The sequence below is a fragment of the Cardiocondyla obscurior genome, linkage group LG04 (assembly GCF_019399895.1).
Source record: "Cardiocondyla obscurior isolate alpha-2009 linkage group LG04, Cobs3.1, whole genome shotgun sequence".
Lineage (NCBI taxonomy): Eukaryota > Metazoa > Arthropoda > Insecta > Hymenoptera > Formicidae > Cardiocondyla > Cardiocondyla obscurior.
In genome coordinates this window covers 1,446,116-1,471,345 of record NC_091867.1, presented here as the reverse complement: position 1 = coordinate 1,471,345, position 25,230 = coordinate 1,446,116, and the positions used below count along the sequence as shown (strand labels likewise).

The window sequence follows — 25,230 nt, the reverse complement described above, 5'->3', positions numbered from 1 at the left end:
GATGCGCCGTTGTTTTCATTCTAATAAACAAAGTGTAGCGTTATCACACGAAAAATGTAATAAATCTAAACTTTCCATCTTGTAAGCTCGCGAATCATCTGGAAAGTTTTGTTTGAATTTTCTAGGAGCAAATGACGTTATATCAATGAGATTCCGTCGATAAGTTCTTATCGCTAAATGGCATTTTACCGTACAACTTTCTCAAGTGTCTTCGACAGATCCCTGGTATAGTATAATATAAATAAAAAAAGCGATGTACTGTTATACTATAGAGGAATTGTTTTATCTCTGCTATCCTTATCGTTTCTTTTCTTACGAGAAAAAATTTATATATCTTTTGTTTATAAATTTTTTTTCTTTTTTTTTTTAAAGTTAAATAATATTATTTTAATACAATACACGCTTTGCACGTATAATATTTAAGCACATTAATTAAAATTAACGCAATGTTAAAATAACCCGGGGTTTATTACGTTTACACGTAAAAGATTAATAGTAGTTGCATTCCTTTCTAATCTTACCTGTCGGTTTCAGGAAGAACGGTGATAACTTCGCACTTTCTATGATAACCTTGTAGTAATAAAATAAAAAAATTAGATGTGTGCCAATCGATCCGACAATCACTATTTTATCACCATTATACGCATTATTGCAGAGGGAAGTTCCATGGCAAGTGCGCGTAATATCACAAAGGCCACGATTACAATTATATACATATAGGCTGTGCAGAGATGTGCACATGTGGAGATATGTAATAACTTTCCGTTTCAGGTTTCGGATAATTAGCGACAACGTGAAGTAACGTCGCTGCGAGCATTTATTTTAAGACATTTATCTGAGGCAGCAATCATTTTTAACTATGTGTTTCTCAAGATTGTCAAACTCAAAACCTGAAAAAAGAATGAACTACATCAGTATGCGTTCTACAATAATTCATAAAAGTAATTAAAGAATTTTAAAATAATCACGGTTTATTTACGAAAGATTTTAAAAACAAATTACAATTTGCGTAAAATTATTCGCAACTTTTAATCAATAAGGGTTAAGCAGCTCTTCGATAGCCTCAATTGTAGTCTGCGTTATCTTACCGTAAGATATTTTACTCATGTTGCAAAACGTCGTTTATTGCAAACATAAAAAAGCAATAAATATAAAAATATCTACAAATATTAAATTAGACTTCTTTAGTTTTTTACTGTAATAACGTACATTTATCTATACTTAAAAAAAAAAAAAAAAAAAAAAAATGACCCGCTCGTTATCACATAGTTTTCCAAGCATTATAAGAGCACACAGTTAATGGGAATTGCTTTGCACGTTATTAAAAAAAAACGCTTATTTCAGGATTAAAGTCGCAGAAAAAAAATTTTTTTTAACTCATATTTTGTGTATTATTAAAAAATTTATTTAATAAACTAGTGCAAAAATGTTTAAGTTAATTTAAAATGTTAAAATCATTGCTTAATCTCAAATATAAAAATTTCTGCAACACATTTTGTCAAGTAATACAATATGTGTGTTTAAATAATTATTAACAAATATGTTCAACTGATGAAAATTATTTATGTCGCACGTACGGAATGAACTTAAGTAGAAATTACGTATCAAAAAAGACAGCAACAATGTGTCCAATGAGATAATTCTTAAGAGAATACGAAAAATGAATAATTCATGATACTTAACTTTCTTCTTTCAATTTGTTCAATAATTCACTTCTTAACTTCTAAAAAAAAAAAGTTTCTGTTGTTTGCCCATATTTTTACATACTTTTGCAACAAGGTCTCCCTGTTAAATTAGTTCGGCAAAAGGGAACAACTTTATTATGTGTAGAAAATATCATTATCGAATCAGAGCAGTCGCATTATAATACAAAAGTGCATCGATACAATTTAAGGCCTCGTTTTGTTTAATCGAACGTTGCCCTGCAACTCTTCCTGAATCTCCTGAGAAGTTTTTCCTTTGGTTTCCGGTACGAAAAAATATATAAATCCGGTGGCGATCGCCATGATTGTGGCAAAAATCCAGAAAGTGACGTCCGCTCCTAGCCCTTTGTTCATCATCGGAAAGCTTTTTGTTACTAGGAACACCAAGAACCAGTTCAACATCACGGCAATACCGGAGGCGACCGCCTTGGTCTCCGCGGGAAACACTTCGCCCATCAACATCCACGGTATCGGACCCATTCTACGCATATAAAACATAACACTGAAATCGACATCCCTCTCGTTTTTCACACCGATATTTGATATATTTAATTATGAAAAATTATCGTCACTTATATTACAAATAAATTTAGTGGAATAGCACACTGCGAATGTATTATTAAAAAAAAGAAATCCTAATTAATTAATCGTAATACTTGCTCACCCAATGGAGAAGGCGATCATGAACAACGTCAAAGACGTGAGCGGTAACCAGCCGAGATTGCTGACATCACTTTCGCTTTCTTTCAAATTGAAATACGAACCGAGAGCCACGAGACTGATTAACATGACGCTCGAGGAAAGTATCAGCAGCGGCTTCCTTCCGGCACGATCGACGATCACGGCTGCCACGACTGTCGTAACCATCTGCCAAAAACGACGGCCTCGGGTAAACATCGTTAACCACGATTAAAAATTAATAATAATTGCGAGAGATGTGCATCGCTGATGCATATCGGACTGATAATTCTTATACAAAATGTGACTGCGAAAAACAGAAAACAACGGCGAGTCGCGATTGATATAAAATCGCGGTCGATATAATTAACTTAAAAAAAAAAAAAAAAAAATGGTTTTCTACTTTAATCAAATTTTAAATATTTTTAGATTTTTTTTTATTTAATCGATATTGACAAATGCACCTGAACGATCGCCACGATTATAGAGGAAATCTCTGGTGCCATTGAGCTGCCAGCCGCCTGGAAGATGGTAACGGTATAAAAGATCACTGCGTTTATGCCGGATAGTTGCTGAAAGAACATGCCACCCAACGAAGCGAGCAAAGCTTTTCGAGCTGCTACGGTTCGCACAAGATCGAATACTGTCGATTTTTTTAACGATGCCGCCTCAGCTTCTCGTTGTGCCTCCGCGAGTTCCTCAGACGGATCGTAAGAATCTCCTCGGAAGACTGCCATTGCTACAGTGGCTTCCGGTTTCCGTTTCTGGTTCTGTAAAGATTCGACTGAGATTGAGTCTTTCTTCGCGAACAAGAATTCATTTGCGGTTCAGTTAATAATATTCTTTTGATAATCATTATCTCTTTTGACTTCGAATTAATTTTGGTCGTAAAACTTCTTATTAATTTTCTTTTTATACGTATTTAAAAGTAAACGGATGTGGTAATAAAAAGACGCGAAAGTGGAAGTCGCTATCGATTGGACCTACCACAAGCCAGATAGGTGATTCTGGCATCCACATAAAGCTAGCCAAGAAGCCAACCTCTATAAGAGCGCAGACTATAGCGAACGCTGTGTAATTCATCACGGCTCCAAGTACGAAGGCCAATAAGATCCCAACTGTAATGTTTAGCTGGAACATTGCGCCGAGACTGCCTCTTGTCGAGGTCTCCGCGATTTCGGAAATATAAGTCGGTACGACGACGCAGGCCGCCCCTACACCGGCCCCGACTATGAATCTAGCTACATAGATCAGCCAGAGTTGCGAGGCAAGTATGATGATCACCCAGGAAAGAAGAAACGGAGCCGCCAGTAAAAGAAGCGTTTTCTTGCGTCCCAGTTTGTCGGCCATCGGTCCGGACGGAACGGCGCCAGCTATCGCGCCCAAAGCCAACAGAGAGCTCACCCAAGATCCTTGTTCCTCAGTGATAACGAGCCAGGAATTTTTCTCGTAGAGCTGGGGCAGAACGGGCGACGTCCAGGCCAAAGCGGTGCCGACGCCGACCGCCATCAAGCAGGCTGAGAGAATTTTAACGTTCGAATCGATTAGAAATAAAAGCCGAGAGATCTTATTTTGCACGGCTCTAGTTACGTTTTAAAATTGATTTAATCAAAATCGAAACAATTAGTAACGAAAAACACATCTAATTGTTTCCTTAAAATTTTCAAGTAAAAAAAAAACATTTTTATTTTAACGCTAAAGACGATATATTAATATTTAAAAACTAGACGTGACATTTAACTTGAAAAAAATTTGTCATCCGTGTATGTGCTTAAATGTTCGGCTCGGTTATATCACTATGTAGCGCTGCAACTCCGTTACATCAATCATTTAACGAGATACGAGTTATCAGAAATAGTTTATCTTTTTCGATAAAAAAAAAAAGAAGTAAATAAAAAAATGTGCCGAATTTCGTAAATTTATCAAAATGACTAGTCGTTTTGTCCTTCCGATGAATACTCCTCTTTCTCGTGACACACTGTGATAATTGTAAATTAAATCCTTTTCATATCACGCTAATCCTGCTGTCGGAGCTCAGAAGCGGCTGAATTACTCCGGCGCACATAAAAAAAAAAAACGATAAAACAGACAGATGGGCCGAATTATTTTATCGGACGCCGAAAATCCAGTGGCGATAACAGCCGCCGTCAAAAATGGACAGTGGTGCATTATGACATGTCCGGGGATGAATTGAACCGATATGTGGAATATTAGTTGCACGCGACAACGAGTCTACTGTTCCACGAAATTTCGCGGCCCACACGACGGAAGAGTACGGTCGCAAGATACTGTTGGATTTTCACGACGAAACAAGCATCTTCCTTCTTTTCTTTCAGCGTATTACGACGCTCGTTTCAATAAGATATCACCGGCCGGGAATTTTAAGCAACGTAAACGAGATGTAAGCTTATTCGGCAAGATTTCACATTGTAACAGACGTTCTGACAACGGCGGACCTGCAATCTCGTTAGATCTAATTTTTCCCGGGAAAATCAAGAAACTCGAAAGACAATCTGCAAGCAAAATGTCCTTTTCTCTTTCTCGCGATTATATCTTCGGCGGGGTTTTAATCAATAACAAGCGCAATCTAACTGAGCAACGTAATGAATTTTGGTGTCCAGTTAAATTCCATGTCGCTCGACTCGCTGAAACTCTACTAAAATCAAACGGTAGATTTCACTTTAATTTAGTGAAATCGCACAAACGTTAATTGATATCGCTCTACGATAATATCCTAATGAATAGCGTTCTATCTACGCGAGTATTTTAATCAGAGACGTATATTCCAATGATAGAGTAATTTAAATTTATATAGGCTTCAGATGTTTGTGATATAGATTTAATTACTTACGTCAAATTAAACTATAATTAATTATAATTGAAAATCGCAAATTTTTTTTAGAAAAAAGAAATATTTTTGTTTGATTGGAATAAAAACTAACACTTTGTTAACCGTGTTTTTTTTTATTATAAAACTTAATTACTTTTATTGATAGAAAAATTGATAGAAAAATTTTATTAATAGAAAAAAATATTTTTTTTTTAGCAGAGGGCTTTACTTATAAAAAAAAAATTAATAATAAATGAGAATTAGGTAAATATATCGTCAGTAAAATTACGTGATTATTGAAGCTTCTTGAAATCAAATCAGTTGACTGTATATGATAACGATTGTTATTAATGATTATCAGTTTGATAAGGCTATAATAAGCCGACATTATTTAATAGAAGAATTATTTTATAACATAAGTAATAAAATTTAAGTTCAGTGATAATACCTTATTTATTACTTATTTCTAAAAAAAGGATAAACGTTATATATTATTAATAAAAATTAATAATAATCTAATTCGAGATTTCACGTTCTCAATTATTTACTTGTACCTACATTATATTTATTTAAATATGATTGATGCCAACTATTTATTAAATAACCGATACGTGCCAACGTTTAAACACATACACACACGTCATTTCGAAGTGCAGTTACATAATATATACATATATATGAATCGTGAACGTTTAAACGGCAATTGTCGGATGAAGATTTTGCATAATTTCCACTCTGGTGTTTAACGAGAATCAAATTTTTTTTTTTATTTACTGATTACTTGAAACTTTAAAGTACTGCGAAAGAAGTAATAATGAACACTATTATACATCGTTAAATACCGGAAAGAGACGCTAAATACTGCCACAGTTTTCTGCCTTCCTGGCGAGCAGGAACGCCGTTAATCATCCCCGAGACTTCCATCCTTTCCTCCATTTTGCCTCTTCAAGGAGTATCGACGAAAAACAACTTGTTATACTCGGTACCGTCTGCGACCTTTAATGAGCTTCGCACGTGTCTATCTCACCCGATTTTTTCTCACAAATAATACAAAATTCATCAGAGATAAGCGATAGACGTGTACTACGTTTCGACACGACACGAAATGCGTGAAACCGAATGACGATGCGGCATCGGGGGCATTGTATATCACCACCGTCACTATCTGGTCACCATTATCACTAATCTCTCGCTTATCTGGTTCAATCAAAACGGCAAAAAGATTTAGAAATCACAGATTATTATAGAGAAGAACAAGAGCGCATATAAAGTTGAAAATCCGAGCAAAAACGACACGTTTCTACAATATCGTCGCTTAGATCTCCATGTCACGTACGTGTTTAAGATTTTCGAATAATAGAAATGGACCAAAATTTGCCAGTGAATCTCTCGATCTTTGTTAAACTCCGATAAGAACAAGGGGAAACTGGGTCAAATTAGATTATGACATATTTAAAAACTTTTGTTCGAGAAAGAAACAGGGTTTTGGAATTAAAAAAAAAAAGATATATACTAGTAATTTTCATTAGTTTTTAAATTTGATAAAACTATTTTTCTTCTTTGATGTTGATTTTGCGAAGTTTAAAGTATAATACAAGAGAATTTTCAAGAACCGGCATCATTTCTAAAACATTTTATCGGCTACTGCGAGACTTTTCATTAATCTTTGGGAAAAGTAGGAATTGTGTCGAATAGAGAAGGAAAGAGGTCAGTGTTTTTTACAAAACAACCTTTCCTCTTAATCTCGCTCTTACTGTGATGTATACTTACCTCCAAAACATTTTACATTATTAAATTTTCTCACACTCACACCAACAGAGGGTTAGTGCAATTCTAGTAATACGGAATATATGTTTATTTTTTAACATTAAAGCGCACGAAATGATGTTTATTAAATAAAGCATTTTTTTATGACGTAAAATTAATTTAGTGCAAATTGAAAATTGTACGAGGGGACGTGGATGCTCGACTCGTACTAAAAACAGGAAGGCGCAAACCACGGACCGGATAATTATTTTATGCAGCGCATAAAGTTTTCAGCGAAAACCCATGCACGCGATTCGTCCAAATTTATGACGTATTTAATATAAAATAACGCTGGGTGCGTTAAGCGTGATCGTGAGGAACCGCACGTGCGCGATGTGCAGGGCACTTGTGAGCGGCACGTTCCGAAATATCCAGCAAATTTAGAAGAGAAGTTTAAACCCTCCTCCCCTCGTCGAACGCGGCCGCTTACCTTTAACAACGAGCTTTACCTTCGGTCGTGTGACAGGCACTTCGATCCGATTTTCAATCGCCGGCAGAAAGCAATTCTCGATTTTCTCCGCCGTCGCATCGAATTTCGCCCTTAACACGCGTCCTCCACCTTTTTCTCTTCCACGTCCGACGCGTTCTCCTTTGGATTTCCCGGCGGAAACGGCTCGCCATAGGATTATTGCATTCCTCTCGAGCGTAGCGTGAGCAGTTGCACCGAAAAAACACCACATCGCGCAACTCCCACGAGCTTTCGCACGCCATTCGGCACGTTTCATTTTGTAGAGATCACTGTCGTGACAATTTCCAATTGTTCCGCCCCTTCGGCTTTTTCCCCGACTACCATCTTTGTTCACTTCGACATAAAAATTTTAATCCGCACTTACTCGCGCCATGTGCGAAAACAAACGTTACATTCTCTATCGTGGCAATCGTACATAATTACAAGTCGCTTCATCTCGACGAGCTTCACGTAACAAGCAAATTAAAAAAAAAAAAAACGAAAATTTGCAAGAATTCACCGTGTACAATTATTCCCGTTCGTTATTAATGAAAATAGCCAATTGTTTCTCCTCCGACGAGAAACGTTTTACTAGAATTTATGACGAGAAAAGTTTAAGTAGACGTTCTTATCTAATAAAGTCGTCGTTAACGCTTAATTTATTCGACACGCCTCGAACGAAACTCCAGTCTTGTAGTAAATTTAATAGCGATAATAAGGTCGATTTAACTAAATGAATTGCACGATACGCAGTACGATTATTACCCGTGCCAATACCTTCTGTCGAGCAAACGCTGCTTGTCATTTAATAAATTAAGCCGATCGCGGAACATAACGGTAGCCGCGCTGTCAACTCGTCGCAGAATTGTACGCGACATCACATTGTCGATAAATTTTCCGTGACACGCGTTTCTCCGATAAATCGCACGGTACATTTAATTATGGAAATATCTACTGAAGAGGACGCGTAAATTCATCGGGTCCCATACTTGCCGCACGCGACTATGTTGCGAGGCATAAATAATGCCGTGTCAGCATAATTAACTGTAACATAATTGGTTAATCAAGAATTACGATAATTGTAAGCAAAAGATCACATAGGAATTTAACGCGAAGAAACGCTTTCACCTAAGATTGCAATAATTCTTTTGCTAATGTGATGAACAATTATTTCAGAAATAAAGTGTGACAAAAAGATTTTTTTATTATAAAACGGAATGTTCGATAATAAATTAGATAAGAATGCACTCGAGAGAAATTCCAATAGAATCACGCCAGCAAATCAATTTTGTATTTGATCTTGGATCGATATCGGAAAGTGATCGCGCCTTATCTCTAGTATCTTATGTGAAAACGGCGAAAAATCAACGGTCAACGTCATAGATATGGAAAAACCTGCGTGTGTTATCTCAATATTTGAACAAAAATTACACACGTTTCGTGATATATTTAATGACTAACTAAATCTTTCCTTTAATATTACATAATCACATTTTCTGAGTAAAGATTTCTTTCTTTTCGTAAAAAAAAAGAAAGAAAAAAAAATAGTATTTTTAAAAGTGATTAATGACGTATTAATGTAATTGCAAGATTGGAAGGGATTTCTGATCATTTTACGTATTCATTACTTTAAAAAGTCAATTAAAACACACCTTGAGATATTAAAGAATACGAAAATAGAAAATAATAGAAATGAAAGATTATCAGGAAGGATTATAAGAAGGATATAAGAAAAAAAAATCTCACTTCAAAATATACTATCCATATTTTTTTTGGATCCAAATATCCAAATTGCTCTTTCGCAAAGAAAAATGGCTGTCTATCGCAAAACAGAAACGTGAGCAGCCTTATTTGTCACGTCAAACCTATGAATTACAGTATACTGTAAAAAAGAAAGTATTAACAAAAGTGGAAAAAAAAATCTATCGAAAAAAGAAAAAAAAAATACGCATAGGTACTACAACGAAATCGATATCTGCGTACAGGCACTGGCGAGAAGAAGAGAGACGTATGTGAATTAATAGTCATGGAATGGTTTTGGGTAAAGCAGCAAGGAAAATGGATTATCTTCGCGAGATACGAAGGATTTGCGAGACGAAATCGTGCAACTGAATTTTCGCAAGTGCATATAACCACGAGTGCGTAGTAATTTAATAATAATCTCGTATAACGCAAAATTTATCTACCAAGTACGAAGCCGAGATTACATTTTCCCTACATATATTTAGATTGCGCTCGTAAATAAATGTTGCCGCGATTTATTCAGTGAAACTTTCGCGCCTGAAAGGAAATTGTATCTTGACATATTGTACTGTCACTTATTTATAGGAGGAACGTTTATTATTTCAATACTTAATTCGTTAAGTTAATTAATCACATTATTAAAACTAAGTATTATATATTACATTATATATTACGTTAATATGTGACTTTTATAAATAATAAAGTTCCATCTGTACAGAAAAATAAATAGCAAAGAAAATGAGATTCTACGATCAAAATAACAATTTCCACTTCAGATGCAAAAACTTTCTTTTTTTTCTTAAAAAAAAAAGAAATAATAATAAAAGTTATAAATTTCAAACTAAATATTTTAATTCTTAATTTTCAGGCCTTTCGCCTAAAAGTTTCGAAGCTGAATTACTGAAATGAGCAAGAAAAAGTCTGTGCTCTATAACTACTGCACTTTGCGAAAATTTAAGTGCTCGCCACGCTCGATTAACAATGCAAATATAACACGGTAATCGCCGGAATGAAGCTATGATTGATGCAATGGAAATCGCATTATTAAGTATCTGCCGTGCTGAATGTTCTTAACAAACTATATGTATAATCGTAATAACACGTCAATAGGATTTTAAGTCAGAAGCCCGCTTCCGGGGCGTGCGCTTAACGCTAAAGGCACCTCATCTTCGTTGTGGATTATGTGTAATATGCAATTTAAATCCACTTAGGAATGAAGAATTATTGATTATTACTTAAATTATTATTATTACAGTTTATCATTTTTTTAGCGTCAAACATACGTCACGAATGCAAGTAGTTCGTTCTCGCGTTTGGAATTATCGCATGTAACTAAAGCATAATAAAATACAATAACCTTTATTGTAACTGGTATTTTCTTTTTTTTTTTTTTTTTTTTTTTTTTCTTTATTTTTATTCACGTGTGCACGCATTTTGCACGATAATTCCCGAGCTTACGTTATATCTTCGGAAATCGGATTATGCTTAGTACTTGATCAACGAAAAATTCTCGCGAGGCGAGATGAGACGAATTTGAAGACCAAAGCTTAACGTTTACAGACCAAAATACTTTTTTAAGAATACTTGTATTCAAAATTAAATTATGAATAACTAATTTAATAATTTAATTCTCATCCCTAAGTTTCTACAGGATAAATTGCAACAGTTTACAATTAACGCACGACTTTAGAAATTAAAAAATTAATTGACATACAGATCATTGCACGCTGCGATCACGAAGATATAACTTAATTTAACGCGAGGACCACCAGTTGCGCGGTCTGATGTTACCTTATCGTATCACTTATCGTATATAGAACGTTTTAAAATATCACCTTACGCGCTAATAAGGCCTGTGCTTTAGGTAAGTATAAGGTAATTACGTCTCCGTTTTACGTCGCACGTGTAGCACTAAGCAGCGGGTGTGTCGTTACGAATTCCGATCGATCGCCTGGACCAAACTAATCGCGGATTATCGCTTGGTCCGTCGCAATTTGATCCACTCGATCGATGCGAGCAGCACATCAGAAATAAAGCAGTATTTAATGTAAATGTACACGATGAGATTCGGACGGTCGCTAATTCTAGTTGTAAACGCGCGCCGCGAATGCGGAAGATCTTCCTCGAATTCGCTCGTCCGCTTATCGCACGTGATAACGCGCATCGTCGCAGGCGCCGATATCCGGTTCAATGTCCCTTAAAAAGTAAAATCGGCGCGTCTAGCGTAAAACGCTCAGTTAACATCTTATACTCTAAATAAAAAAAAAATGTGCTACTGCAAAATCGCACGAGATATGAGATCTCTTCTCGCTTTCTCTGTTTTTTTCTTTTTCTTTTTTTTCTGTTTTTTTTCTTTTTTTTTTGGTGTACTCTCGAAAAGAGATCGGACGACACAGACCGTTTAGAAATCTCGATTTGCTCTCCGAGCAAGATTAATCGTATTTTCGAGTGGATTTTCTCGGACCATTAAGCGATCGGTCCGTCAAATCTACGAATTGTCGGATCTTCGTGTCAGTTCCGAATCTCGGGCGCAGATCCCTCCTTCAGATCCACGAAACTCCAAAGCTTTAAATAACTAACGCGATTTCGGAATCGCGCGTTCGCGCGGAGGTCTCTCTGCCGTATTTTTACGAGAAAGAAATTATTACGGAGATAAGATTAAACGAGGCATTATTTAGCTCAGGTACGAAGAAATTCATTTCTCGCTTTTTGCTATGGTTTCAGCCCTTATTTTACCTCCCTTCTCCCAACGTGAAATTAATTTTTTTTCTCTTAACATTCTGTCCAGGCAAACTCAGCGCACGCGGTAAAAAGAAAAAAAAAAGGTAGGGGGGAAAAAAAAAAGTTAAATATTCATCGCGCTCGAAAATGTCCCCAAATTGACAATCCGCTTGACAATTCCCACGTTAAATTAACGTCGCGTTATTTCCCGCTGATGTAGAAACAGAAAAATAGTAGAAGCGAAAGTCGGCGAACTGTATTTAACAACTCTCGTTAAGCAAAGAGATATTTTCCGATGGAAATTAATTTAATATATGAAACATGATGCACACGGCTGTCTGTACTGTTTACGATCTCGACTGTTACGATCGTATTATTATACACATTTAGATCACTATTTGTAGTGGGATGATTCGTGGCTACGCGCCAACGTGCACGATTGGGAGCACTTGAGTTTCGGGTTCGATCCCGGTTTTCATCCTACATTATAATTTCTACTAACTAAATCCATGGAACTACGGACAAATCAAATGTTCAATATGTTCGCATTGGATTTCTCGCGTATCCACGTGAGGAAGAAATTGTTACGATGATTAAACTAAGCATTAATTCAGTTTCGGTATGAGGGAATTAATGTCGCTCTGTTTTAGTATTTTAATCCTTATCGTTCGCCGCCTTTTCTTCTAATATAAGGCGAACCTTTTTGCCTAATTGTGAGAAGAGTTCATGGCTCGATTGGCCATCCGAAGTGCCCGATATTGAGTTTAAAACTCGACTGGCTACATGGCTATTTGTAACAATCTTTCGTGTGAATAATTCGCGCATTTGAAACAAAGTATTACTGTATCTCTCGACTTCCTCGCGAGGAAAACGATATGTCACAGGAGAATCGACGAATTACCATATATAACGCGCAAAATACACATGCTATTAAAACACCTATTTGCACTATTTTGCTCGCGCTAATAAAGAAAATTTTTGCATCTCGTTACTAATCGTTCGTATTTAATAATACGTACATATCGAGAGTGCACAGGAAATTACGTAAATTTTTGACTTTTCAAATCTACTGTAATTTGAATCCGCGAGTTCGTAATTATAATTTGATGCTGTGAAAATAAGGATATTTTAAGAAGGACGAAAACCACATGTAAGAACTCGAGGCTGTCTTTAGATCTCATTTCAGCTGCGCGGAAAGTGGGGGGACGCTTTTGAAACTCACATTTTAAGTTCACGTCGGGACGTGAAGTTACAAACTCTACGAAATCTGATCCCAATGTTTTTAACTTTAATTTGGAACTTGAGAGTGTTCTCTTAAACGGAATGAGAGTCGGGACTGAATCCAGGACTTCAGTATTATTAATCACGTGTTGGCACGAAGCCACACACGTCATCCTATTATAAATTTAGAAATTCCGAAAATCGAAATCCTCAGCTACTTACAGTTTTGACATTCAACTTTCGATGGAATTCTTGAACCTGGCAGTCCCACGAGACTCGACCGACAATTGTTGCGAGTAAACTTGATATTGCGAGTAAACATTGTTCCAAATCACGGGGTGACGAGCTGCGTCCTCGGGGAATGACCCAAAGAGAGAAGCTAATAACGAACACGGGAGTTCGGCGGAGAACGAATTTCACGATTGATTACTTTCGATATCACTGATACCGCGACAAGTCGTCGCCTTGGCTGAACAGAAACTCGCGCTTCCAATCGAAAGAAATACTTCTAAGCGGCGGGAAGCGAAAATATTAAAAATAAACCAAAAGCGCGGTGGGGTGGGTTGCATCAAGTCGCTTAAATTATTTTACATATGCAATGCGGACGCAGACCAGTTTGTAACCTGAGTCGAACGATTAAATCTTAAGGAGAGTATCATACAGGAAAATCGACTTTCCGGTGTCTGTCGTGTGTACGAGCTTGTACCTCCGGCTAGTCATCTTGTCGATGAAGCTCTTTGTTTCCGCCTCGCTATGATGGGGACTCCACCGTATCGAGAGTATCGATATTCTTATGACGTCCCATGGGATGGTGTCGAGTACCTGTGATAATTTTCAATCGCCTTTACGACAAACTCTTACAGCGCTCGCTGACTTTATATTTTTAAAACTCTCCGATCGATCACATTTTAAAAGCTTGCACGCCTTTCAAACAACGTGTTGTCATTTTATAATTAAAAAAAAAAAAACACGATATAAAATTAAGACGCATGTGATGAATTTGAATCTCGAGGTGATCGTCGTAAAAAAAATTACATTCGTTCTTTCTTGATTAGAAAGAAAAATAGAACAAAAAATATGCCTGGCAAAAAAATTTAATTAAAAGAAGCATTGTAAAAATTTACTTACGCCGGAAGTCGTTGAATCGTCAAGATTAATATTATTTACCTGGCCGTCGGGAGCATCGGGGCTATCCAGACTTAAGTAATCTAAAGTCGTAGCATTGTACGCTAACAGCACGCTGTAAAGAGGAAAACACTTGAGTCTAGTAGTAGGAAAACCATCGTCCGACGACACGAGGCTGTTGGGACCATCACCCAGCTTAGTAACCTGAACCTCTGATTCCTGATGGTATTTTATCTGCAATACGATTCGCGTGTATGAATTCGTTTGTTTTCATCGGGTTCGAATTATTATACTGTCCACTCTTGTTCTTTTATTTTCTTTTTTTTTTCTTACCTCTTTGGTATCCGTGTCCGTGCTGAGACAGGCATGCAGAACCCTCGATCGTGGGTTTCTAGTACTCCGCTGCGCCTCGAAGAAGCTCTTCGGCTCGGTGAGTATCAGAACACCTCGCCAGTTCAGATTAGATTCCAACCAAGCGGTACTGGAGATCGCACCTAACTGGAAGAACAATGACACCGGACGATGACTTTTGATGAATTCACATCGCGATAGAAAGGTAAATCGACGCCGGACTAATTTTCGCTTCTAATTCTAATAAGATGAATAGAAAAGAGTCGAGAGAGATACCAAAGCTCATCCATCTCGTTCGTCTATTTTTAACCGGTTGCGTGCCGATGGCAATTCGGTGCATTCGCGTGTTTCGTTAATGTTACGGTGAACTATCGCAAGCGATAAAGAATTGTTAGCGGAGGCATGCGGTATCTGAAGCAGACTTTCAAGACCGTTGAAAGCGCCGGTATCCTTAGCCCTAATTTTAATCCCGAAACTTGATAAGATGCAAGGAGGGCGTATGCAAGACGGCGTAAATTTTCGCTCAAAGAGATTCAACTCTCGTGCCTTTGGAAAGATTTGCTCGCGAACTTTCGTATTATGCTTCGCATTATGCTCTCGAAAATTTACACAAAAAAAAAAAATTTTAAATTAACGTAACATCGTTGTATAAAATTATCGACAAAAATTTTAATCTTTTAAGCTCCCGCAAAATGGAATACTCGCGGAATATTCAAAAATTACCAATTTTAATTTCGAATTTTAATTTAAACGGAGCTTTATATACTTCCTTGAAGAAAATTTCACGAAAAAAAAAAAAAAAAAACTATCGGCCTGATATAACTTTTTAATACATAATTATAAGTATTTCAATAACTAAAAAGAAATTTTCTGAAAGGTACTTAAATCGTAATAAAGTGCAAAACCCAGTTATTTAATTAGAAACTTGGGCAGAAACTTCATCATCTTCGGCCACTTGTACTTTGAAAATTATCAATATCCCGGTTTTTCTTAATTAATGAAAAATTAATCCGGTGGCCGATCAAGAATTTCACCGATAATTAAGAAATTTATAAGCGTCCCGCGTGGATACGAATCCTTTTTCACCGTCGGTAGACCGTGAGTTTCACGAAGAAAGAGATATTACGTCGTCACATTGAAAGGATGAAGCTCTCAATGCGCGTAACGGTGACACGCGGCGACATTAATCACGCTTTCAAGAGTAAGACGAAAGATTTTTCACCCTGCTGATGTACTCCGCGTAGATACCCTCGCGTTTGCCCTGCGACAAGGTGTCCACGTACTTCTCCACCGACGTTTGGCTGGCGTTCAACGGGTCTTGATGAGTCGTCGGCTTCAGCTGCACCTGCCGTATGTACGCGACCAATTGCGGATTGTCCATCGAGACGCTGTCAAGCACGTAATCTCTGGTCATGTTTGCGTCGAACGCCTGCCTCCTGTAACGGAACGTCCGCTTTAAGCTACACCAGTGGTGTTCAATCTCGCATAATCCGACGCTCGATCGTGTAATCCTTTCGCGGAAAGAGAAAAAAAAAAAAAAAAATGAAACGAAGGGTATAAATTTCTACACAAGCTCGCCGAAATCCGATCACGACCGCAGCGAATTCGCTGAACGAAGTCACCTAAGCTTTCTTCGCGGCGCGGTAACACTGGGGATTTTATAACGCGTAAGTTATATTAAAGTGATAAGAAGAATGCATATTTTTTGTTTCCATTATTTAAAATATTTAATTTAAAATTAATCGACTATTTACCTCAAAGCCGCAGCCTCGCTCCAAATAAGTAGCAGAACCATGGCGGTGGAAAAGGCGGCAAGAAAGGCCAGGCAGGGGGCCACTCTCCTCCACCAGGTCCTTTTGTAATTGGCAAACGACGTGCCGGTCAAAGTGGGCCCTACAGGCTGCGGCAGGCCTCCGTTTGATGAAGGTGTCCCTGCGGGAGCCATTCTACAGAAACACAACGAACGTGTAAACACATGCTGCATACAAATCACGAAAGAAAAAAGGCACTTGTGCCGAGTTGCAGCCTCTGCGATTTTTGACACATTTTTTCAAATTCCTCACCCTATTCTCCGAGAGTGCTCTAAATACCGGGATTTCGACGGCGATAGGTAAACAAGAACGTTTTATCCTATAACAACATCGAAACTCCAATGGACAGTTAAAAAATTTTCCAATGTTCCCAATTTAATTAACTCGTGCTAATCTGAAGATCTGCGATAGGATTAAGAAAGCAACGACGGATAAAATTTAAGTCCATCCGGAATAGATGAATATTGTCGGAAGGGTATTAATCAATAAGTTAATTAGTAGTCAGTAATATTTATCGTTCTGCGATTAACACATCAGATTAGAAGGTTAAAAATTGATAAAAGAGGAAGGTATGGAATTTGAAGTTTGTTATTATATAATTATTTTTTACGTATTTTAAAATATTTCAAGAAGTATTTGAAAAAGATATTTTTTAAATCTTCCTCGAAAAAAATTCGAAAGAATGTCTATATAAAAAAAAATAAAAAAAATAAAAAATACAACAACCAAATAAATAAGTTTTATGGAACACCCTATAACCACGTACAATAACGTATGGAGGTACACGCATGAGTCACCCTGCACTTTCTAACCAGCATTTTTTCAGTCACGTTCAAGTGAATGCACGCCTAAGGATTCGAGACAAAGGAAGACCCTCGTGTGGATCACATTATAATTCATTTGTTATTTATCTACGCGTCACAGAAGTTATTCCCTCGAACAGAAATTCACTCTTCCCGACGATTTCGTTCGGCATATTTTTTTTTCTTCTTTTTTTATTACGGATTAAATTTGTATCACATTTTTTGTTTATTTTATACAGGTTTAAGAGAAAAAAAAATGCTTATAAAAAGGCAAAGCGCACAGTGATATTTTCATATATTTTTTTTTTTTTTTTATTCTTACTGAACATATATTGACTATTTATTTTGCAAAATTGGAAGTATTCGAATTTAATGAAATAAACATATATCGAAAGTTAATTCTATATATGAAACTGGCAAACATTGTGGCCAGAAAAGTTTAAAAAAAAAAAACAAATAAAAAATATAGGACTTCCTCTCATCAGAATTTACAAAAACGGTTTCTCAGCGTGCACGCGTTAGATAACTCCGCGTGTGTTACGCCATGCGGAACAATGGTTGCTCCGTTATTTGTCTCACGGTTAAAGCAAAACTCGTCAATGAGAACTTTGCTACTTCGTACTTCACGAGAGGTTCACCACTAATTCGCTGCAAAACTTTTAGCAAAGACAAAGTCAGGCGAGGCGGAGGCTCGCTTTATCAAATTTACTTATCCAAATTGAGACGAGTTTTCGTAATCAATGTTCCGTACAGCGCACCTAGCAAAACTTACTTTCTCGCACGTCTCGATTATCGCCTTAGCGGAAAATCAGTTCTCTCTCTCTCTCGTCGCTAAGATCGTCAAAATATCAGCGGACCTATTCAGCTTTCAATCAAAAATAAGCAAACATCATGTTACGACGGTGATAACTAAAGTCTACCTATCCACGTTTTCAGGATCCCGGCTAAATCTCTCGCCTTAACGGAACGTCACATTTCGCATCTCTCGCCTACATTCGAGGTGGAAAAATTTTTGGCATAAAAAGCGCACGGTCGAGTCACCGGCGGGATAAAATCGTCAGAGGAGTTCGTAAAATGGAGCCTGTCGCGGAGACCGCGTTATCCTCGGTAATGCAATTCGACATTTGCACTCACTTCATCGTCAGTCTCGTGTCCGCCTTTTATCCGCAAGATGATCGGACCATTCGGACACCTCCTGTGACGGCACTCTGTCAACTTTCCACCTCACGTGCGACCGCTCGTCATTTTTCGCGAGCGGGTTCAACTCGGGGGGTATATCGGAGATCGCGGCTCGCGCTGATAACGATTTGCACACCGGCGCTCGTCTCGCGCTTATCGCCGACTTACCGCGAGAACTTCACGTATCGTGGCTACAATATTTGTGCGAGCCGACTAAACGTTGCGTGTCACGTGGATACGGCCTTCGCGGCGTGTGTGTTGTCGTTGTTGTGTTGTCTCCGGTGTCTCGTCTCGTGTCGGATCGTTTCCCTCGTTCGTTTTCCTCCCTCGCCGTCCCTCCACCCCTCGCCCTGAGAGACGCGCCAAGATCTTTCGCCCGGCGAGCGCCGCCGGCGGCGCGATCAAACGGAACGCGTGCTCGCTTCCTCGCGGCTCCTTTGTTTTCGTGGGCCCGTTTGTCGCGGGTTTTGTTACGTAACGAACGGAATATCCGGCGCGATCCTGCGCTCCTTCTCTCGCCGATCGAGTCTCTGGCCGTTTCTCTCGGTAGAATTATTACGCCTACGACTTCTAAGATACATTCGAGCGAAGCTCGAAGCAGCAACCTGCAAAGTCGTCTTCAAAACGCAGCCTGATTACGAGAACCTCGTTACACGACACCAATTCGTCGAAATACTTGAAGCAAATCCGATTAGACAATCGTCGGATCTCCGAAACAGTCAGCTGTTCCTTAATTGCTCTACTTGTGCTTCAAGAAAAGAAAGAAAAAAACAAAAAAAAAAAGAAATGCATTTGAACTGCTCTTCAAGAATCTTGAAAATAATTTAACCCGATTGGGTCCCCGAGTACGCGCTTCGCGGAACACATTCACTGAAATTCCTTCTTCGTTTTTTCGCTCTTCTTTCCTGCGTGCGTTTATATATATATATATATATATATTTTTTTTTTTTTCTTTTCGCAGCACGGTCGTTGAAGGATTTTTCTCGTGCTCTCCAACGCGGCTGGATTTTTATAGAACCGAACCCTTGAAGTAGCTATTCACTGCCGATCCCTTCTTCGGATTTCTTTCCCTTGGTCTCGTGTATTTATTACGACGTTGCTCTGCCACGAAGGTCCCCCATGTGTTCCTCGGCACGAGCGGGATTCTCCGCGTGATCAGCATTCCTCGAAATATCCGCGGCAGATCGACCGTCAATTTTTCTTTCTCTCGGCGGCTGGGCGAACGGAGGTGTCGAACGTCGATCTGCTGGAGGGCAAACGGGTCTCTCGCCGCGGTATCATAAATTGTGAGTCAAAAACGCGGAACTTTCCTCTTCGATCCCGAGTTTATTTCGCCTGCCCGGGAACGCACTCGGGACCACTGCCGAGGGGACTCCCCGGCGAATACCCGACGGACACGAGGGAGCCGACGACCGAGACCGGAGACGGCGACGGGATCGTATCGGCTCGCTCACTGGCGGCGCGATCCGCTCCGTCTGTCTCCACGGTCGCCGACTTCTTCGCCGACCGACATCGAATTACATGCACGTGTGTGCGTGCGTATGTATGCGCGTACGTATGTATCGATTCGAACGAGAGAGGCGACAACGACCGTACGCGAGAGACAGGCGGGAACAAAGAGACAGACGGGAGACGCCGACGGGGCCGCGGCGCGACGCGACAGACGAGCGATCCGCACACGTTTGTGCCCGGCCCGAGAAAGCGCGTGTCGTGTATTATGGTCGAATGTCGCATTGCAGCGGCCGACGTCGGCGACGGCGTCGGCGGCGGTCACGATGGAGCCCACCGCCGCATCTGTCGTCATCCGTCCTCGTCGCGCTCGCGGCGAACTCCCTCGCGTTTCTTTCGTCCTGGGACCTCGGCTCGAATGCCGTAAAACGGGCCCTACTGCGTGACAGACGGCGAGCGTGAACGAGCGACGAAAGGGCCGATCGAGAAGAAGCGAATGGGGCTTTTAGACTTTTCGTGACGCTCCGCCGGCAAAAACGAAGAAACTTCAGTTGACTGTTCTTTAACTCCATCGCGCAAGTATTATCAAACTGGGAGATCTCTTTCTCCCCTCCCTCTGTGCCGAATCAGTGAAGAAATCTTAAAAAGAACTTAAACGTTCTAGAAATATTATTTATGATTTTTAATATGATTTAATATGACCCGTTTTTTTTTTCTTTTTTCTTTCTTCTTTAACTTTTATTGTGTGGATCCCAATTAAGAGTTCACTGATTCGAACAGTCTCTTCCTATGTCATATGCGATATTATAGATTTTTCGAGGATTTATTACCGTGATATTCGGACATGACAACTGTTGGTCTTGCGTCGTTAGCTCGAAACAAAAATTGCCGAACGAGAGCTCGCTTCTACACCTTTCACGTGACGGATTCGATTCTATTCGAGGCAATAGCGCGCACTGGTGCGCAAAAATTAACTGAAATTGTAGTTTGGTAGAACCACGAGCGATTTGACTGCAATCAGCGATATAGTGAAGGAAAAGGGGGGAAACAGCGCAAGTTATTGTTTAGCGAAAATTCTACTGAACCGTTCCGACGATCAGAACGCTTGCAGGCCGGGTTTGCCTCAAGTACTTGAATACTTGAACGAATTTGTACGGAACGGCATGTAGCACTCGGCGATGTGCCGTATCCCAGTGCATTCAACCGAATTCGCTGCGGGCACCAGCCGACAGATTTGCCGGCAGATAAAATATCATGTGAAGCTAACGAACTGATAGGTTTATTTAGCTTTCAACGCACTATCTTCATTACTCTCGTGTAACACACTCGCTCGGTTAATTTGTACGTGCCACTCGGAACGCGGCGAATAACGATTCCCTAAAATTTTTGGAAGACAAACGGAGACTATTAAATAAGTCAAAATAAAAAATAATTAATTAAATAAGAGATACCTGTTTATATGTTCCGATTTTATGTACATATTGTACTTTAAATAAATTATATTTTTTGATATATCTTTCAAAATAATTTTCCATCACTTTTCGCTCAGAATAATCGCCTTTCTTTTAATTTTCACTTTATCTACAAGTCGCGAGAGAAAGTGCGATAGCTGCGCTCTATATATAGCACGATACTGTTAATAGCACCGCAAAGCATTACGACACTTTACAATAGACCCCAACGCGATATGTTTCATCGGACTGTTCCCAAATTGCACGGCCATGCCGCGATAGCTTATCTCGGCAAATTACCAACGACGCGATGATTCATCTTCATTACCTCGTATATATCTACTGAAAACGTATGTCTCTCTGGGGAAGAAAGTGGGGGGGGGGGAGGGAAGGAGAGCGCACTAATTAACTTTGGTTCGCTAATTAAAACTCCGCTTGTATCGAAAACGAGCTGCACTCCAGGCACCAGAAGCGGGATTTACGAAGCGTAGATACAGCGGATCACGCCTCACTAACTCTTGCGCGGGTCTCCGCGTGAACCACAACTGCACGCGCACCAACACACAGGCGAGCACCATGTCACGTCGCCTTTACTGCGAGAACACGGGATATCCATCAGCTCGGGGGAGGAAAATAAAAGATCGCGCCGGGAAATCTTTGACCAACCGTTTTTCTCCCTTTTCCGCCCTTTACCCTTCGCCGCCGCTGGGACACCCGGGGCGGTAGACCTCCCCGATATCTTTTCATTTATCGACGATGATCCGTACAGTGGCTTGCGTGGACACGTAGTTTCGGCCTTTTTTTTCCTTTTTTTTTTTTTATTTTTATTGTCGAAGATCGCGCGCGGTCGAACGCGTGCGGCCTTCTTTCCGCGTACCTGAACCCGCTGCGGCTCTATCCTCGCGTCAGTCAGGAACCCAGCATCGTCTAGCGCAAACAGGTTTCCCTCTCGGCGGCGCTTGTCCTGCGAACTCGCAAACGCCGCCTGGTGATCCCCGAGAACGTGTGAGCGGATTCACTCGCGATGACGACTCGACCCACTGACGACGGAGTCGCACTGCCAATGGTGTTTATGACACTGACGCGGATGATGACACGCGAGAGTACCCACCGAGAGGAAGTTCTTTCTCTCTCTCTCTCTCTATCTTCCTCTCTCTACTCTCGTTCGTCTTCCCTTCGCCTCTCGCTTCCCACGCGGTATTATGTTATCTTTCTCTTACCAGGCTATCGCTGTGGACCAGAAGCAGGATAGAGAGAAAGAGAGAGGGACGTTACGCTCGCGATTCGAGATGCGTTCACCGTCGCGGTCGCGGGACGCGGCACCTGAACCGAACGGCCAACTGCCAAAGAGGAAGCGCAGGCAACGTACTGCTCGCTATGCCCTGGACTCGTGGCGGGTAGACTGCTTCGACTGCCCTCCAGCACCTGGGACCCAAGCGCCTGACGGCTGGTTCGTTCGCCGAGTACAATGCCTCCTATATCGGGTGTCCTTCTTTAAAACACCGCCTACCTCCGTCCTCAGCTATCCCCTTCAAGCCGACGAGGCCGCCTCTGTCTTTCTCCTTCTCTCTCTCTTTCGCCTTTACGAGGACACTCTCCGCTCTCCTAACCAGGTAGTAGCCAGTGGCTCTCATTCTAGCCAGGTGAGTGGCACAGATCGGCTCCAGGGCTGAGCTTAGCCCTGGTGTTTATGGGGAACTTGAACGGGCCTTCACTCGAAACGGTTTACAAATTCACCGAGACTCCCTTTTATCACCAGCCACTTTGGCAGTTGTTTTAATTTATTCATCGGCGAATCGAGCCGACAAAGAAATATCGCAAACTCTTTTTTTTTTTTCTTTTTCCGATTCTCAATCGACTTCACTTTATCTTTTATTTTCTGGTACTCTCGGCTACGCGAATGCCAAAATTATATTTATGACAAATGTAAAAGCATGGAAAAATATAATTAAATATGCCCGAACTGCGATTTTTATTTTGCGTTATACGTTCACGTTGAAAAGAGATCTTACAAGAAGAAAAAAAGAGAGAGAAAGAGAGAGAGAGAGCAGTTTTTTTACTCGCTACGAAAAGTGTATGCATATTATATTATTTTTATTTATTCCCTTTTGTAAATATATTCGGATGAAAAGATTACGTGATCGGAAATTGCATTAGGTAAAATCGAATAGATTAGACACGCGGAATGGAATACGGAATAATTCATTTTCTGCTAATGCACCCGGATACGTATGCAAATGCATGTTTTATCATTTCAAAGTTCAAAACAGACAATTCGTCGGCAACCTACGATGTCGTACCTCCTGTTTAAATATAATTTTACATTGTGATTTAATTGCCAACTCTTGCCGTCGCGTATCGGGCTTCCACACTTGGCAAAACTATGCGGGATAGTTGTACGAAATCTTTCGCAGAATAAACTTGGAAACATCAACGGTGCGGAAGCATACGCGGAATACGTACAGGGGATGTTTCGCGGTTAATAAAATATTCAGCTTCCGTATTACGAATAAAATGCGGCACGATTCCGCACGCTGGGGAACGATACGTCGGCGGACTTCGCGCTTTGACGAAAGAAGTGCAACTGCAACGTAGTTGTTTCGGACGCGGCTAAAATTAGCGCGAAACGGCATAAAAAGCCCCGTTAACTCGAAAGCCGGACATTCGCGGCACCGTCGGCCGGCTGCATGTTATCGATCCCGTAAGTTGCGCCCTTTGTATCGCGGATACGTCGCTGCTAAAGTGGACAAAGGCGGGTAGTGCACACGCGATTTCTTAACCCGATGCGAAATAAATGAATTTTCTAGCCGGAAAAACGCCGAAGACGCGGCCGCCTACGGTGTTCGACAAGGCGAACCAATATAACTTCACTGACTTCCAGCGAATCCCTACTTAAAAACGTATGAAAATATCCTGCCCGACGCGTCCGTTATATTCGCCGAGGTTCGCAAGCGACAGGGCAGCTGTGCCTGTTAAACGCGAAATCGTGGCGACGGAAACTTTTACAAGCAGCGGAAGATTCAGCCGGTGGAGCAGAGTTATGTACACGCGGATATAATTTCTAGGTCTCTCGCTCGTTTACGTGACATTTTTCTTGCTACGGCGATAAATTCTGAATACGATGACCTTGAGCGACGTGCACTTGCATTTGGCGTATCGAATTTTTACAAAGACGGTCGCTCAAAGGCAGACGCTTATGGATCACGCTCATAATTCAAGAGACCGGCGACAGGGCGGCGGCGGAAAGGCAGCATTTTTTATTTAGAGGTTTAGCGCGGAATAATGAGATCGCCATTCCGCGAGGGGTAACAGGGAAACCCTCCTCCGGGCATACGACGTCGTAGAACGAAACGAATGGATGCGGTAACGAGCGGCGAGCCAAGGAAAGGGTGGAACGTCGTCAGCGGCGTAACAACGGGACGACTTTTCCGCGGCGAGACGTGCGTACACAACCTCTCGGCTTTTCAAGAGAATAATCCGCGAAAAAATCCGTACTATTCTTGAGAAAGGGCACTCTCGAAATAGCCGCGCATCCGTCTTCGCAAAATCTGCATTATATTTTATTACGGGAAACGGACCTCGGAGATACCGTGAATGCCGGTCGAATAAAAAACCGCTTGCAATCAAGACGCATTTCAATGGCCTGGCACAGTTAATACGAGTGTTTCCTCAAACGCTCGTCGTTAATCTTTCGTATCTTCCCTTGTACGTTTTTAAAAATGTACTTAGCGATTTTACCGTCGCTATCTGTCATCGTTCAATACAGAACGTTCATTCAACGGAAGTAAAATTTTTTTATAACGCAGTTTGTTCGACGAGGAGAAATTGAAATAGGGTATAAAATTCCTTTGAAAGATCACGTAACAACGCACTTGTGTTACGCAACGCGGAGCTAGGAAAAACAATACTTT

At 40.3% G+C, this 25,230-nt stretch overlaps 2 protein-coding genes across 5 annotated transcripts in view; both read right to left on the bottom strand.

Moving 5' to 3' along the window:
- Positions 1 to 1,543: 1,543 nt before the first annotated feature.
- LOC139101880 (facilitated trehalose transporter Tret1) lies at positions 1,544 to 7,837 on the bottom strand. The gene is made up of 5 exons (XM_070655374.1): positions 6,054 to 7,837; positions 3,369 to 3,898; positions 2,846 to 3,151; positions 2,368 to 2,570; positions 1,544 to 2,184 (listed from the first exon to the last, which is right to left on the bottom strand). The coding sequence occupies exons 1-5, from the start codon at positions 6,145 to 6,147 to the stop codon at positions 1,890 to 1,892; spliced, it is 1,428 nt and encodes a 475-aa protein (XP_070511475.1). The 5' UTR covers positions 6,148 to 7,837; the 3' UTR covers positions 1,544 to 1,889.
- An 812-nt stretch (positions 7,838 to 8,649) lies between these two features.
- The window catches only part of LOC139101885 (protein Star), a 41,688-nt gene continuing 25,107 nt past the window's right edge, over positions 8,650 to 25,230 (bottom strand). The window contains exons 1-6 of one of the 4 annotated variants that reach the window (XM_070655394.1): positions 22,197 to 22,981; positions 16,381 to 16,572; positions 15,849 to 16,062; positions 14,609 to 14,773; positions 14,318 to 14,509; positions 8,650 to 13,972 (exon numbers count right to left, since the gene is read on the bottom strand). In XM_070655394.1, coding sequence (XP_070511495.1) covers positions 13,787 to 13,972; positions 14,318 to 14,509; positions 14,609 to 14,773; positions 15,849 to 16,062; positions 16,381 to 16,571 — 948 coding nt within the window. In that variant the 5' untranslated portion in view covers position 16,572; positions 22,197 to 22,981 and the 3' untranslated portion in view covers positions 8,650 to 13,786. Of the gene's footprint in view, positions 13,973 to 14,317; positions 14,510 to 14,608; positions 14,774 to 15,848; positions 16,063 to 16,380; positions 16,573 to 18,374; positions 20,036 to 22,196; positions 22,982 to 25,230 lie in introns of those variants that run through there. The other 3 variants (XM_070655392.1, XM_070655390.1, XM_070655391.1) reach the window with 3 other exon arrangements.

Excerpts from the sequence above, each read along its gene's own strand:
- LOC139101880 (XM_070655374.1), bottom strand. The coding sequence starts at position 6,147 with ATGGAGGAAAGGATGGAAGTCTCGGGGATGATTAACGGCGTTCCTGCT. Across the intron at positions 3,152-3,368 it reads AATCACCTATCTGGCTTGTG|AACCAGAAACGGAAACCGGA; the intron begins GTAGGTCCAATC and ends GAATCTTTACAG. Across the intron at positions 2,185-2,367 it reads ATGATCGCCTTCTCCATTGG|AATGGGTCCGATACCGTGGA; the intron begins GTGAGCAAGTAT and ends TTATATGCGTAG.